Here is a 16,505-nt window from a genome sequence, read left to right on the forward strand (position 1 = left end):
TTGGCGCACCCAGACCCCTCTCTCTGGGCGGACCTTGCTCTGACCAGGATGCCTTAAGCAAATACGTTTGTCAGCAAAAGGCGCTTAAATTCATTTTTTGAAACTTTTTTTTTTTTGTAAGGGCGATCAACCCTTGGAAAAGTTTGAGTACTATGATTCCGGGAAGTAGGATGTGAACCACAACTGTTACTAAAAATAGCCACCTTCCCTCCCCCTCTTCGCTAAAAGGCCTTTCAGTTTGGAGAATTTGGCTGGGGAGCCGTGCAGCCTTTGGTCTCTTTATTCCTTGCAAAGTATAGTGGAGAAATCTTTTGCGTTTAGCTTTGCTTCAAGATTGGGCACCACAAATCCCAAAGTGCCTCAGCCTGGCTGCTGCTTCCTGAGAGAATCTGCAGAAGGTAGCTTTAAGGAATGGCTAGTATTCCGTGGAGGAAGAGGCCGGGCGAGAGAATGAAGACCAGGAGAGCTGGAGAGGCTACTCCAGACCAACTTTATGTGCCTAATGTAACTCTGAGCCCCCTTGAATTTTTAACTTCGCTTCCCTTAATTAATCTGCTCAGGGCCTGTATATAAATGGCTGTCCACAGCTGCAGCAAATTGATTTATCTCCTGATAAAGGTCGGGTTGCTGACCAAAGCATTCTTTCTACCTTCTGTGTGAACTGAAATGTGTTTTACAGGGTTTTTCCCCCTCCTAGTCTGCTTTTAAACATGTGTACCATTTTTAAGTGCACTCAGTGGCTTTTATTATCATTGCCCTCCTTTGCATAGAACAGGAGTGGAACTGGGTCTGTGCCCAGAGAGTCCATACTCCCTAGAATACAAATTGACCAGCTTCTCTGTGATAAACGGCTTGTTAGTGTTGGGGGCCTCCTTTTAGTTTATTGCAGCGTTTTGCCTTGACCATGTGAGTATTCTGTTGTGCCTAATTTCTCCTGTCACACAGTTCTTAAGAAAAGGTCAACAAACACCATTGTTTCTTAAACCATCATTGCCTTAACCTAGGTGTTTAGGTCAGCTGTGATGTGCATAGACAGATGCAAACCCATAATTCTATGGATTTCCGCCTTGTTTATCCTTAAAAACTAGTCTGCTTTTAACATATGGTGGTTTTCAGATAACATACATAGGGTTATATGATTTCATTTTTTTTTTCGTTTCTTGTTTTTAACTGATTATTATTTTTCAGAGAGGTGAGCCTCAGCCAATATTAATCAGAGAATCTTAGTGTGATCCAGGCTTTTTTTTCTTTTCTTTTCTTGTCTGTCTGTCTGTCTTTTTTGTTTTGGCAGCCAGGATGGACGTTGAAGGAAGTTGAAGTCTATCATTTCTTGTGCTCTGTTTAGCATTTGATATTTCATTGGTTTATTCATTTAAAAGAAAAAAATTCCAACAAAATAACCAAGGAATTGGGCTGATTCTGGGTGCATAAAAACTGACTTTATTTTTACTCAACTTTATATTAAATATCTTTGTTTAAGCATTAATAATTTTATTGTAAATCATTTAGACAGCAGTCATTTTATTTGAAAAGCTAAGTACTGCATGGGAGAATTTCAGTACGTAGATTCTCCAGTGTCCAGTTCATACCTAATAAAAGCAGTGGAGAAACCAGTCTATTTTTTCTTTTATGTTTGGACAACTCAAAGCAGACCAGAAGTCTTTGAAATGATATTTTCCTTTGTAGACTTAGTCTCTGTGACCCACTAATACCTGCTAATAAGTTGATTTTAAAATGATCTTTAAAAGGTCTTTCCTAATAAAAATCATTTTACCTGCAATACAATACAAACTATTCAAGTTGCTGGAAATAGTAGGACAGTATTGTTGCAGCTATAGGACTGCAGCTTTTACATATTTTCACAATTTTCCCTTTCTGAGAGAAGTAAAATATTGCTCTTGATGTTAGTATTTGATGATGAGCTCTCCCATCGAGGTCTTAGTCTAAATATTTGCAGATAAAAGATCACTTCCTAAATTGTAAAGAACTACACAAATGTAAGGTGCCATTATAATTTATTTTATTGTAAAATAGAAGCTTAGCCAAAAAAAAACCTCATTTTTTTTTTTAACATTGAAAAAGGATCACAAGAAAGAAATGCTTCCAATAGGAATGCTGGTCAGTGGTTGTCAGTTTAGGACATTCTTCACTGTCAAATCCTGTTTCTCACTTCTTTGATATGAACATCAGCTGACAGGCACTGAATGCAAAGCCTTCTTCATTGAGGTTTTATGCAGGCAACATAGCCCTTCATAGCAAATCAGTCTGAAAAATTGGCACCTGCAGGATTTGCATGTGAAAAAAACTGAGTCAGTTGCATTTTGCTGGAGTCTATTACTGTAAGTTATGTAAGTTCAGTGAGAAAGGCTATTTATTTGTTGCTGTTTGGGCATTTAAAGCTTCTTTGTTTTATGGACACCTTATTCATCATATAGTGATCCACAGACTTTATTGATAGCAGAAGCAGAGAGAAGTGAGCTCTGGCTTTATAGAAGTTATTTATTATGGAATGAAGTTGTTTTTAACCATGTGCTTGCAGAGTGCACTTACTTTTATAGTTAAATTTTTAAATGTGCCTTAAAAGAATGAACTCATTCAACTTTGAGAATGAATCATCTATCAGAAGTTAAATACATAAAACTAGGTTAACATAAGTATCCTTGGAAAACAATCTAGGATTTTAAGAGTGCTATATTTTAACAACAACTTAAAATCTATAAGAAAAGAAACTTAAGCCTTTCATCTAAACTTCAGGAATAATCTTAAGTTTTCCCCAACTTTACTTGTTAAATTGTCACTCTAATGTCTTTGAAAAAATTATATTTGACTATTTATGCAAAATAACTAAAATATGTTCAATCAACTAAAACACCTTTGTGAACCTCAGAGTATTATCATCAGTGGGAACATTTTATCCACAGTAAGCTATTTATTATGATCTAAAGAGACACCTTCCAACTTCACTTTTTTACAGCCATTAATATAAGAGTTCCTAAATAATGTTTAAAGAACAGTGAACATTTTATTAAAGCAAACATTAGTTCAGTTTAATGGAGGTAATTGTAAGTGATAAGACAGAGCAGGTTATCTGTGTGTTGTTTAAACAGAAGGAGCTACTTTGCACCATTTCCAGTAGTCATCTGTAGAAGAGAAGGGTTTGCACCTGTCTGTCCACACTAATTATAGATTAGGGCCAAAGAAATGAAATCCGAGGAGGTTTTCAGCTAATGAAATCCATACTGATTTTATTGTAAATGTTTTTTATGTAAAGAGGTTGATGGTTGAGTTATGAGTGAATAAATCACCATGTAGCTGCTATGCACATGGTTTTGAGGCACAATTCTGCTGCATTAACCTTTGATATTAAAAAAAGACAAACAACTTAGACATGGATGCTAGCCTTTGTTTGGCATCCATAGCTATAATTTAGTGAGGTTCAGTGTGCAATTTAGAAATGTGATGCAAAGCAGCTTAAACATTAAGAATATTCTGATATTCTGAAATGCAGATTAAGTAGAAGGTAGGTTCTGTTTTAACTTATGCATATAAAACATTAGAAAATTAGAAAGCCTTTTTCTTTTTCCTACATTTCAGCTTCACATACATGAGAAATTAAAGCAAAATGAGTGAAGAATGCATTCTGCAATAAAAGGTCACATGAATGTCTACCACATCTGTTTATAGTAATTATGAACATAATTAACATAAGAATTACAAATGAAATAATGACAAGCTGAGCAATGAGATATTATGCCATAATGGTCATATGTTGGAATTCTCACATTATAGCACACTAGAATTCACATACTCAAAGAAAGAAAGAAAATGCTAGATTTTTATCTGAATTAATGCTTCAAAACTTATCTGCCTGGGGCAGATGGACTTCTTGCTTTTATAGGAAGGTAACCTATTATTAAGAAAAGAACTAGTTGAAATTAAGATTTCTAGTCTCTAGCCTGGACTTTAAGACAGCTGTGATTATAGAAACCACTTTCTGTTGTACACTTATTCTGTGATTATACTTCTTGATTATTGTATTTCTTTTTCTTTTTTTAATTGAAAGCTTTGCAGCAAAGTGTTTGCTTTGGAAGAGAGTCATGGATTCTTCCCATTTGAGAATTGGTTGATCTTTTCTATAACTGTGAGCCAAAAGTCAATGAACAAACAAGGTAGTAATAGAAATACTGTGCCTTTACGAAATGAGAACATTGGCAGATTAGCTTTTGCACAGATTTCTTCATGCCTTTAGTGCTTGGGATGCCTCTTAAAGAAAAATATAAACGTTTTCTGGGTTTGAAAGCAATAGTATTGTAATTTTTTTAAAAAAAATAGCATTTCTTAAAAGAGCATATAAGGAAAAAATCAGTAGGAATTTGTAAATTGTATGTTTTTCTTCCTAGAATTTTGTTGGATTTTTAGGTGTTTGTATGTAGTCTGTGTCCAAACTGACCTGACTAAAATGTAATAAAGGGGAGGGTATGTGTGGTTGCTTCTGGTTATTCTGAATACATTTTTCTAGAACAGCTAGAGAAAAGGTGAAAGGTGACCTTTTATGAGAGCTAAAATGATACTCCAGAAATCTGTTATTAAATTTAAAACATGTAAGGATGACAGACTTTCACCCATTTAGAGCTCACTTGATTTTGTAATGTAGCCTGCCAAGTGTTTCACTTCCTACCCTTGCACCTTTCTCTGACTATTGAACCTGGTCACTTTTGAAGATTTATGGAGAAATATTACCTTGTTCTCATCTTAGTGATACCACAAGGTTTTTCACATTATTGGATTACTGGCGTATTGTGGCAGACCCCTTTTTTATCTGACATTCATTGCATGACAAGATTTTCACACATGCCCTTCCCCCACCTATGCCCAGCCTTTTTCACTTTGTATTACCTACCAAATTTCTTTAAATTCTTTTCTTGGGGTCAGAACACTGGGGCTGGGGGTGTCCACTATACACAAACGGTTAGTTTTTTGGCTAAGTGATTTGGTGGGGAGTGCTTGATTAAACAATACCTCTCATTTTCTAAAAAACCTCTTAAAATTTGTCTCCTCTAAAAGGAGGCTGTTATTTCTCTTGCTCTTCTGTCTTTCTCTACTCACTAGCCTTACCCACGCCCATTTTGTCTTTCTATTGAGACCCCATGCACAAACTGTTTTATAACCCTAAATTTCACAGCAGCTGGGGCTACAGTATGTGCCATGAAAAATGATGTAGTTTACTGGCTCTTTCATTCTGAACTCACTCTTCATACTGTAGTGAGAGTTCTTAACCAAGCTTCAGTACCTGGAAACACAACACAACCAAATATCCCCCTCCCACCCCAATAAAATAACCTTCTTTGCAGCATTATCTGCACTCCATTAAGGATCTGATCAGATGTTCAGATTGTCTGATGGGTGCATTTAAAAGTGAAAAGGGGCTCCCGAGGGACTACTCAGGTGTATCTCCCTCTGACCCTGCATGGGAGGAGGATGAACTCTGGACTGCGGAGGGGCATTAGCCCCTGCTTGTTCTCTGATTGATTCTCAGGCTCTGGGTGGGTGAAGAGCCATGAGGCAGCTCAAGCTGAGATTGATTGCCTCAATTTCAGATTTCCACCTCCAAAATAGACTCTCAGATGTACACATAAGGAACCCCCTCCCGCAACACAATTTCTGGAGGTGGAGCAGGTGTCTAAGAGTCACCTGTAGCTACCAATCACAAGTGGCCCTCCTTATCACAACGATGCTGGCTGCAGGAATCTTCAGCTGGGACACATTAAAGCCCAGGGAAAGGAGCTATTTTATATCTCTGTACGGGTGGGTGTGCGGGGGGGGGGGGGGGGGCTGCAAAGAAAGGGGAGAGAACTCCCACTTAAGGTTGGTCTGGAAGGCTGCTTAACTGCTGTGAGGACTCACTAGGTTTGTTTTGCAAATTGTGGCTGTTTGGATGGAGGTGAGATGGGGAATGTCTCCTTATGCTCTGCCAAGAGACAGCTCTTGATCCCCCCTCTGACCTTGACAGAACCTCTAAAATGTTCCAGTCCAGGCCTGGAGCAGGGAAATACAGTTTGCTGGTGAGGACGCCCCCCTTTTTTCCTGGGGTAGGGGCAGACTTGGGCATGCAGGCGGCCCCCAACCCTGCCTCTCCTCCCCAGCCAGGCTTAGGATGGCTCTCCCCCACTTTCCAGCCCCGTCCTGGGGCCTGAGCCCCCGCCCCCTCCATCCCTTTCGGTTCCTTCCCTCCTGCCCGTCTCTTCTCTCTGACTCTCCCTCTCTCTCCCTCTCTCTCCCACTTTTCCTCCCTCTCCCGCTCCGTCTCACACGCACCCTGTGTTTATTTTCCTGCCTCCATCTGGGCCCTGCTGATATTGTAATCACCCTGATGCACGTTGGCTTCTCTCCTCTCCCTCCTGCGCTCGCACACTCACTCACACACAATGTGCCATCCTGACAAGCCTTTTACTTCTGATAAGCTCCGATGTGTGTTTAATGAATACAAAGCCGCGGTCTGGGTGCCGCGGCGGCCGCTCGCCCGCGCTCCTTTGCCAGAAGGTAATCTCCGTGAACGGGGGGAGCCGCGGGAGGAAGGAGGGGCGGCCGGAGGAGGGGGCGCGGGGAGGCGGCTTGCTCTCTCCCTCTCCCCCTTTCCCGACGATTCAGAAGTCGATAAGACCAGGAGAAGTGAAGATGTAACGTGTTATCTGTCGCTCCTCTTAGCTGGCGGAGAGAATTTACATTTAAAGATTAGCAGAGGGAGAAAGAGAAATCTGCCTTTTGTTGTGCGGGGTGAGGAGGCGGCATCAGCCCTGGCCTTGACGCTATCTCCCATCACCTCTGCCATCCAGACAGGACTCACCGAGGTGAGATTACGGGGGGCCTTATCTTTAATTGGGTTTAGTTTTGCCAGTCTGAATGGGTTTAAAGAGACTCGATAAAGGGGGAACAATAGATTATTTATTGACTGGACGCCGAAGCCTTTAGATGAAGAACGGAGAGAAAAAAACTGCTTAACAACTTGATTAGTTCATTTTTATTTTATTTTAAAGTGAGACAGTCTCTCTTTTGGTGGAATGAAGGGCTAGAGAACTTAGGTGCGATTGGAATGACTTAAAATGTTGCATTTCTTCCTCTTCCCGACCCCCCTTGCCCTTCTCAGCCCCACACACCTACCGCATTTTAACAGGAGTTTCATTTGCCCCTTCCGTTTAGGATTGATCAACTGAGAGAAGAGGGTAGAGGCTTTGGGGATTGATCATTAATGTTTGGTTTTGTGTGACTGGTTTTGAATGGGTGATGAATTGATGCTTTACAGCACTTGAATGAGTGAGAAAAGCAAACGAAACTGACTTTTAATATGGAATTAGTTGATTTTATAGTATGGTTCAACTCGGGCTAGGGGGGGAAAAATCCAAATCTGTTAGGTAGATTTGTATTTCGGATTTGAACTGTGAATTTTTTTTTTGCTTGGAGTCAGTTTAAAAGAAGAAAAATGTTTTATTGACTCATAAGTGCATTTCAAAAAATTGTGGTATCAACTTTGGAAGGTTCTTAAAATGAATAAAAGTAGAAAAATGATTGTTTTGCCTCCTGCACATTGTCAAAATAGGTGTTTTCTTAGATAGATAGATATGATCTGGTAACTAAAAGCCTAATTAAAATTTGTTTAAAGCCAGGGGGGCATGTTTCCTTGTTGACAGCGGCAGATCGATTGGGTAAGACAATAGAGTCCCATTATTTTACTTCCATTGACTGAACATATTGACATTTCAGGTTTGCTGTTGCCTCAGTGAGCATGATGAAACACTGAAATTCACAGACCAACTGGCCGGAGTGGCACATATATTACTGTATGTCATTTCTGCCTTCAGGTTACCTTATCACCCAGACAGAATGGGAAAGGACAGACTGGAATCCTTCAGAAAGGGTAGAGCTCTCTTGGCTAAGAAACTCACAAATAGCATGTCTTAGGAGCATCTTTAATTTGACCCAGAATTGGGTGTTCCAGAGAAATATGTGGAGTACTTTTATTTAAAAATCTGAGAAGCAAGCTAGCTAGCAATCTTGCATATTTTACATGCAAGAATACCCATTTTCAAGATTTACCTTTGCCTTCCCTTTACAGTGGGTGGTCAGTCATTTCATTTAGGCCACCAGGGTGTTGTGTGAGTGACATCGGTTCTTCCCCAACCTGGGGTACTCAAACAGCCAAGCACCTGCTAAATCTATATCTGATAAAAGAATGTATAAGTTCCCTTCAAAAATAGGACCTGACTCTGACTTTTTGTTTCCAGTTTTCTTTTAGTGGGTGGAATACAAAGTGGGATGTATATATTTCACACTCATGTGCATACATAGGCAGTAATATGTAGAGATAAATGTGTATTTCAAGCAGAGGCAGAGAGAATACTAAATATACATTATCTTCTTAGTGTAATTTACCCTTTTGCATATTTGCACAGTCTTTTCATAATGACACTAAGTATTAGGCGTGGAGTCAAAGAAATTTGAGCCATACAAAAAGTGAATGTGAAAAAAAATCAGAAGGGACTTAACGTATTTTTAAAAAGTTTAATGAAAATATAAATCTATTATGAATATGACTTATGCACAGCAATTGTTGCCATCAAGTAGGCAACTGATGCCCTTTACAGTGTTTAGAACAAAACTAGTCTTTTATACCATTTTTATGAAAATGTTAGGTTTCTGTTTGATCGGCAGGTGCTGTTGAGATGAAAGCCATGTGTAAATTTTCAGAAGGCCAAAAGTGTCAATTCAGAAAAGGAAAGTGATAAGAGAAAATGCAATCAGTTTTCCTGTTTTCAATTTGTGCAGGATTTGAAGAGCTGTTTTGTTAAACTGCTACATCTGCTCCAATATGAATATTGAACTACTTCCACTAAAAATAACAACCTATAATTTGGAAGCTACTGCAGTCTTTTGTTAATGTGAGTGGGTTATTTAAAAACAAAAAAACAAAAAAATAAAAAAAAAAAAAACAATTTTCTATTCTGACAATCTCTTGCCTAATGTGCATTTTCATTTGTTGGCACTTTTATCCTCAGCAGATAAATGGTATTATGCAATTAGGACCTCATCTTGTTTGACTATAAAAGAGGTTTCCATAGGTGAAAATCCTGATAATATAAAAAGGGTTCACACAAAACAAAATTTATTTTAAAATAACCTGTTTAAATACATATATTTAAAATGAGATAGTTATTCTTTACATTCTCTAATTTACAATTTTTAACTCACTGCTGATTATTGTAACAAAGTTAACACTATTCCTTTGCATACTGAGCATTCTATGATTTATTTCACCTTTAATATACCTGCAAATGTAAGTTTAATCAGGGATATTTTACCTAACAGGGCTTTCAGAATAATTTTTTTCATGCTTAAATAAAATGATTAAATTATGCTTGAGTGCCTGCATACAAAAGCTTTAGCTTCTATAGTACTGCTAATCAAATAAGTTTTATGGACAGGGAAAGCACCACATTAGAGAAAAATTAGATGCATTTTACTAGTGACATTTCTAGGAAAGACATGTTCTTTCAAAATCATCTAATCTTAATTAAAAAGAAAACTAACACATCTTAATAATAAAAGTAATATTTCACCCCTGTAATGGGAAAGTGAATGGCAATGCTATCCATATAAAACATGGGCATAGAGAATTAAGGTGGAATGGAGACTTAAGAAATTTGGATAAGGTTCGATATTAACTCAATCCTCAATTGCAGTTGGGTTGACTTGTGCCTTTAGTAATTTGTCTAGGGTGAGACTTGATCACTGTTTAGGCTCAATTAACTATGTAGCTTGTGGCTTCACATGTGAATTGCTAGACCATACTCTTCACAGATAAACTTAGAATATCTCAAGAATGGATAAAGGGAAGACAGATATAGTGACACATCAGCGTGTTTGATGTTAACAAATGCAACGTTTTTCCTGAAACACCAACTCGAGTTAGTTTAACGAACAGTGTCAAATGTATATATTTGTGATTCCATGTATGTAACCAAAGAATAATGCTTTTAAGGAATGTAGTTTCCAGTTTGAAGCCCGAATAACATTCCAATGTGGCATGTTCTGCTGGCATATTTTAAAGAGATCATGTAACTATATTCCTTGGTACAGCAATGCCGCTTTCAAGGAAAGATGCTAAAGATGCTGGGTCACATTAGTGTTAAAAAGTTTTTTCACAGACATAATCCCATCATTCTTGATGTGATCTAATGAGTTGTTTTTCTGTGAAGCCACATCCTGTATTGAAGCCACAGTACTTTACATGGCACCAACAGGGGAGAGCTTCCTAGAACTTTATTCAAAATCTTCATACTTTATGAAATCATGTCCAGGCTCTTAACAGCAGAAACACTGATAAAGTAATGCCCCATGGCTGATGTTTAAGGCATGGGACCCTCTTGTTCAAAAAAGTTTAAAACCATCAATGCTGCTCCTAACCACTAACATTTTCAGTGACTAACAGAGAGCAGCTCAAAATCCTCTGCTTTGATAGTTCTTATGGCGATTATCTGCATAATGTAATGCATGAAGGAATAAAGCAGGTATTTGTTTTTGTAGGTTTCGTATTGATCAAGGTCTCTAAAACAAATCAGTATTTGGGTGAATAGGGCCTTTAGAATATAGATCCTGTAGAAGAGAATTGCAAAGGGCACAAATGTGAAGTTTTCCTATTGTGTCTCCAACAATCTAAGCACCTCTAAGTGCCTTGGGGAATGTGATTGACTGGCTTCATTAATCTTTTAACACCTTGGGCACAGACCACTTCTAAGTGTGCACAAGGCTTTCAAGGGCTACCACTTAGTTGTTGGTCTTGGGAGAGAGGGGAGGAACTGATAAATATCAGAGACCTACTACGAGCCTAGCCTGAATCTTCACATACATTTTCATCACTGATTTTAAGTAAATGATTCATTTCACTTCCATCATTTCAAAGAACTTCAGCCCGTTGTTCTAAGACTCTGGCCATAGTTGCTCTTTTGGCTTGATCTTTTGCCTCAATTTAGAAAATTGAGGTTTCCTTGTGTTCCTAAAATTAATGACCTCTTTTGTGCCTGAGTTTTAATAATTAGGATCTTATTCTCTGAATACTTGGCTTGATATTTCTCCTTAGCAGCCATGATCTCGCCCACTGTTTTGTTTTACTTACCTTCTCCTCTCCCCTCACCTAGGAATCAGAGTCAGCTACTAGCAGACATGTCCCTGGATACACACAAGTGTTTGCCAGTCTGTATTCCTCAATATCTCCTGATCCAGGCTTCTCCATTACTAAAGTCTGTTCCCTCATCAGAATAGCTCCATTCTAAACCACACGGAGGCTATGAGAAATCAGTCTGTTCCCTTTGTTGACCCTACCCAGCATGCTGGAGCGGTCTTCTGCCCGGTGTCCCTAGCCCCTGAGGCTTGTCCACCCCAGTCAGTTACTCTTTATCTTGATTTCCCAGTTGGCCAGGTCCAATCTCCTGGTCATCCTTAAGATAAAGGGATCCTGTACCATCTTTTACTCTAGAAAAAAGAGTCTGTAACTAGTTGCATAGTGTAAAATACTCTATTATAAAAAAAAGGACCCAGTGTGTGTGTGCAGTCCCCTGACAGGCAAATTGGAGTTCCCTTTCCAGTTCAGTCATAGACTTCATGGGTGGCCTGGGGTGCATCCCAGCCCTCAGGTGAACCCCTCAAAAGTAAGACGAAGGGCAGACTGAGTGATCTTCGGGCTTCACAGCTCCCATATGTACAGAATCTACATGTGATTGCTATGGGAGTAGGATTTGGGTATTTGCCATGGTTAGAAGAGTGAAAAAAATTCCATTATATTTTTTACTTCTAGGATTGAGGTGGGGATCACAATAAATCTTCATTTAACTGAGAAATGGATCAGTGTAGGATGTCACTAGCTTCCTTCTCTTCTCTACTTTAAAAAAGTGGCATTGGGAGTAGGACGCCATTCTTTCCAAAGCCATCCTAGATCTTAGGATTGTCTGAAATTTTAGGTTTTAACTATATTTTTTCCAGAGGTGAATGATGGAGGAATGAATCTGCTTGTGTGGTGAGGAGGAACTATAGGTCTTAGGTTTTGTTCAAGGAAAATCACCTGTATGTTTTCTGTCATAGTAGCTAGGCAAGATGATGGATGAACTCCATGCCTGGGGTTACAAGTGAGGGACTAGAGGCTGACGTGGGTGGAGGTTAGTGGTGCTAACCAGGCACCCACTGTACCCCACAGTCTCAAAGTTTGAACCCATATGACTTTGGAAATTTAGAAAATGACCTCTTTAAACCATTTTTGGAGAGAACCCAGTAACAGCTTATTTAAATGAACAGGGGCACTTTATTATCTGGCTAGGCATCAGATCTTAAGAAAGGCTGAAAAACTCCTTTTGCTTTGTCTGAATAGACAATCTGCTATTGCTTCTAAAAACATTCCAAAGTCCAATTATTACCAATAGCACTTCGATTTTGTACTCTAGTTTGTAGAATTGCTGTAGGACATTAAAATATAGACACTATTAGAAGTTTGATTCAAATGTGTGAAATATTAGTAATGAACCCAGGCTAGGTTTTGGGGAACTAAGGAGCTGTTGCATTCTTCTGGTTTGATTCAGGTAAGCATTTTGTCATCATCCAGGAAGGCAGTGGAAACTTCTGCTTACTGGGAATATCTGTGATTGGCAGGGCTTGGAAGTAATGTTATTTTCATCTGCCATTGGAAAAGAAAGCCACTGGAATCACTGGTGCTTCATAGGTTGTAGAAAATTTTTGCGTGGGTATTCAACATTCAGTGGGAAGCCAGATTGAAGCTCTTTGCCACAAAAGAGAATGTCTTAAAAATATGTATGCAGTGAACTCTTGGTACTTGACTGGATTGAATATTACAGCTGAAAAATATTGGGGAAAATATAACCAGGAGATGTAATGGCAGTTTGTCTAAAGAAGCTCCAGACATAGGTGGCCACCAATAATATGAAGGGAAATAGCACCAGAGCAGTGCTGAGCTAGATGAGGCCACGTATTAAGATAATTAGAGCACTAGGAGAGAGAACTAGCTGGGAGGTAATATTATAAAGAGTGCTTGGGAGGACTCTTCGGCTAGACTTTTTAGGGAATTGACCTAGTAACACTTAGGTAGGAGGTCAGAACCTGGTGATATTAGGAAAGTGGATAGATAATGGTACCTGAAAGTGTTGGCACAGATCATGGTGCCTGGGAAGTAGCACAGCAGCATTGTAGAGAACATTTCAAATGCACATTTGATTTGGCAAGTGGAATATCAGAAATTGGGAAGTCATCTTCCGTGGTTGTAAGCATAGTGCATGTTATGCTTTAAATACAAAGTCTTAGGAGTTTGGTTAGTCTGTCTGGATAAGACTAGAAATACTGTACCCCTTTCCCTGACCTCCGGATACAGGAGGATGTGAGCCGTAAGACAGGTCATGAAAGGCTGCTAGTTTATTTTCTGAATCTATGCATATGTTATGTACACAGGGATGAGCAAACACAGCTGGGAAGAACGGCAGATGATATTGGGACTGGAACAGTGGTGTTTATCATACTGGCATAGTAATCCTTTCTTGTGAAAGTGTTCTTTTTAAGTGACTCTTAGGATTCTGTAACTTTTATCATGTATCAGACAAGTATTGTCCTTTACTCTCCAGCTCCTTTGCCCACCTGTCATACGTTTTCATTCTCAGCTCCTGCTAGATTTATTTAGAAATGAGATCCCCTTTTGACCTATGATGGGAAATAAATGCAGACAATGAATTCTCATCCTTTTGTTTAAATATGGGGAGGTACATCAGTTCATGTCTAAAGGGAGAGTAAATGTGGTTGGTCTCCATTGACGTGCCTAATCTTTGAGTTGGCTAGAGGGAGCGGGTATAAAATATTGGAGGAAAACATAAGTGAAGAGCAATAAAATGAACAACCCATTAGACCTGATCTGACTATTTTTAAAGACTGTCATGGGCGTTTTGGTGGCCATGGTAAAGATATCTTTTAGAGTATCTGTTAGAAAAGTAAAATGTTTACTCTTGAGAGTGAATCTAAAGTAAATTGATAAATATTTAATAAATGCCTCCTATGTGTAAAGCAGAGGGGGAGGTAGAGACACATGCAAGTAGTACGCTTAGCTCCCACTGAATGGTAAACCCATTCAGGACAAATTAAATAGCTACAAAGATGGTGGATCTCAGTCACTTACCAATTAAATAGTAAAGTGAGATTTTAAAGGCAGGAGTGAATGGGAATTTAAGCTTGTCTTGAGACAAGTAGGATTTATCAAGCAAAGCTATAGTGATGGGGTTGTGGTAAGTTATAAAGTGGGGATGGAGAGTGCAGAAGCTCAGGTTGGGGAAAGGCTTTTGGAGGAGTACTGGGGTGGGGTAGGGGAGGAGAGAGAATAAATTAATAATGTGGCTGCAGCAAAAGGACCCTTGGGTGATTAGTAGGAAATAAGAGCAAAAAGATCATAAATGTCTTGAATATCAAGTGTTTTGATTTAAGCGTCATCTTCTGAATTCGCCAGACATTTCTAAACTGTTCTGTGGGGCCCCTCAAGGTCGGGAGGTGCCATGGAGGGTACCCAGATTAGGCACAGGGCTTTTCATCCATCCCCTTACTACTGTAAAACCAGACTAGTTCTGCTTTTATGATAAGTTGCTTTATGTATTAGACTGTGTAGCTGGACTTCTTTTGAACAAAGGATTCTATGGTAAAGTGGATCTTAATAAGAACAAAGTAAAAACAAACACAAAAAATTTGTGCTAGATAAAGGGAAACCATGGACCCAATTAAACTTGTATTTGCAAAGAGTTGGCCCTAATATGGTGGGCCAGATGGGATGGAGGCCAAGGCCAGGCAGAGAGCTTGTTGCAGCAGTTTAGGGTTTACAGAAGGATGACCAGGATTGGGTTGTGGGATGAGAAGGAAGAGGCAGATGCAGAAGGTATTGCAAAGGAAAAATATAAGAGATTTTAGTTTTGGAAGAAATAACAACAAAATCTACCTGTATGAGGATTTTTAGGATATGGTTCATCAAGATATCATTTAAGAGTCTTTTATCTTGTTTAATATCATTAAATTTAAAAACATGCTGACAATTCTTTTTATTCTTTGAACTGTAAGTGAATTTGGAGTTTGTGGTTTTGTTCTAAAATCTGTCAGAATTGAATTTTTTAAGACCTCTATTGTGAATTTTGCTTGATAAAAATTAATCATTGGCAGTCAAAAAAGAACTTAAGCATAAAAAAACAATCTTTTTTTTTTTTTTTAAAGAATGAGACATTTAAGTCTTGATCTAATATCATTCCTGAGATACATTGTTAAATGAAAAAAGCAAGGCACAGAAGAATGCCTGTGGAATGCTACAGTTGTATAAGAAGTGTGTAAAATTCTACTTGTGGAAGTATATATAAGAATTTGACAATAGGCTTGCTTTGGGGGAAGAGAAAGGGACCCAGGTGTTAGTGGTGGGAAGGAATGTTTTTGCTGCATGTCCTTCGGAACTCTGAATCTTTTTTACAAATCTTGTGCCTGTATTCACACTTTACACCCTTTACACCCACGGTAAAGTTACAGATTGCAGTGTCAAACTGGGGTTGACTGATCTGGAATTCTACTCTTCTGGGGGAAAGCGATGCTGCTCTCTTCTCTGCCAGAAGACAGTCGAGTGTAGTGGTGAGGAGACCTAACTCCCAAGTGCTTTACCACTTGTTTAATCCTTTTCTTTTGCTGCCCCTCTTCATCTAGAAGTAATTCTCATCCAGAGAGTAGAGATATGACCTCATAGGGTTGTCGTGAGGATGACAGGAGATGGCATGTGAGAAGCACAGCCTTCAGTAAAGGCTTACTACTTCTTGGCATCTGATTGGACTGCTCTGGAACTGGTCACCACTTTCTTCTATAAAACCCCTGTAGTATCTCCTCTGTCCAGCTCTTCCTTCATTCAGCATGGACTTAGTGGAGAGTCTGGCCCTGTTTGACACCAGCAGATATGAGGATGTTCAAGACAGACAACACCCCTGCTTTGCTAGACCTTGCTCTCTCAGCCTTCTCTAAAATCATGGGTTCCATCATATCTGGGTTTCTAAGCTCTTTCTTCAGGGAAGCCAAGCCTAGTCTGCTTTGTCTTCTCCTAAGCCTCTGGGGAAACTTTCCTCTCTGAAGCCTTCATGACTTCTTTTCCCCAAAGGCAGAATTTATCACATCCAACTTTGCTATCATCCATGCTATTCAGACTTCTCTGCTAGTTCGTAAGCTCCTTGAAAGTGGGAGTCTGGAACAGTTGGGGTACCTTTTGATGCTTTATTAAATATTTGTTGAAAGCTCATTCCTTGAACTCAAGTTTATTTACTTAAAACTGTCCTGAAACCTTTCGTGGCTAACACTAAAAAGAAATTTTTTTGGTTTCTTTCTCAGTCTCTTTCCACCTTGGTCCCCTTTCCTTATGGTCTCTTATAGGATGCATAATTTATTGCTGCCATATTTTGGCT

At 39.0% G+C, this 16,505-nt stretch overlaps 1 protein-coding gene across 1 annotated transcript in view; it reads left to right on the forward strand.

Annotated features, from left to right (window-relative positions):
- The first annotated feature begins 6,425 nt into the window (after positions 1 to 6,425).
- The window catches only part of RUNX1T1 (RUNX1 partner transcriptional co-repressor 1), a 131,436-nt gene continuing 121,356 nt past the window's right edge, over positions 6,426 to 16,505 (forward strand). The window contains 3 exon segments of the mRNA XM_069466236.1: positions 6,426 to 6,540; positions 6,706 to 6,789; positions 6,792 to 6,848. Of these exon segments, the coding sequence (XP_069322337.1) occupies positions 6,426 to 6,540; positions 6,706 to 6,789; positions 6,792 to 6,848 (256 nt within the window).

The sequence above is a fragment of the Eulemur rufifrons genome, chromosome 3, assembly GCF_041146395.1.
Source record: "Eulemur rufifrons isolate Redbay chromosome 3, OSU_ERuf_1, whole genome shotgun sequence".
NCBI lineage: Eukaryota > Metazoa > Chordata > Mammalia > Primates > Lemuridae > Eulemur > Eulemur rufifrons.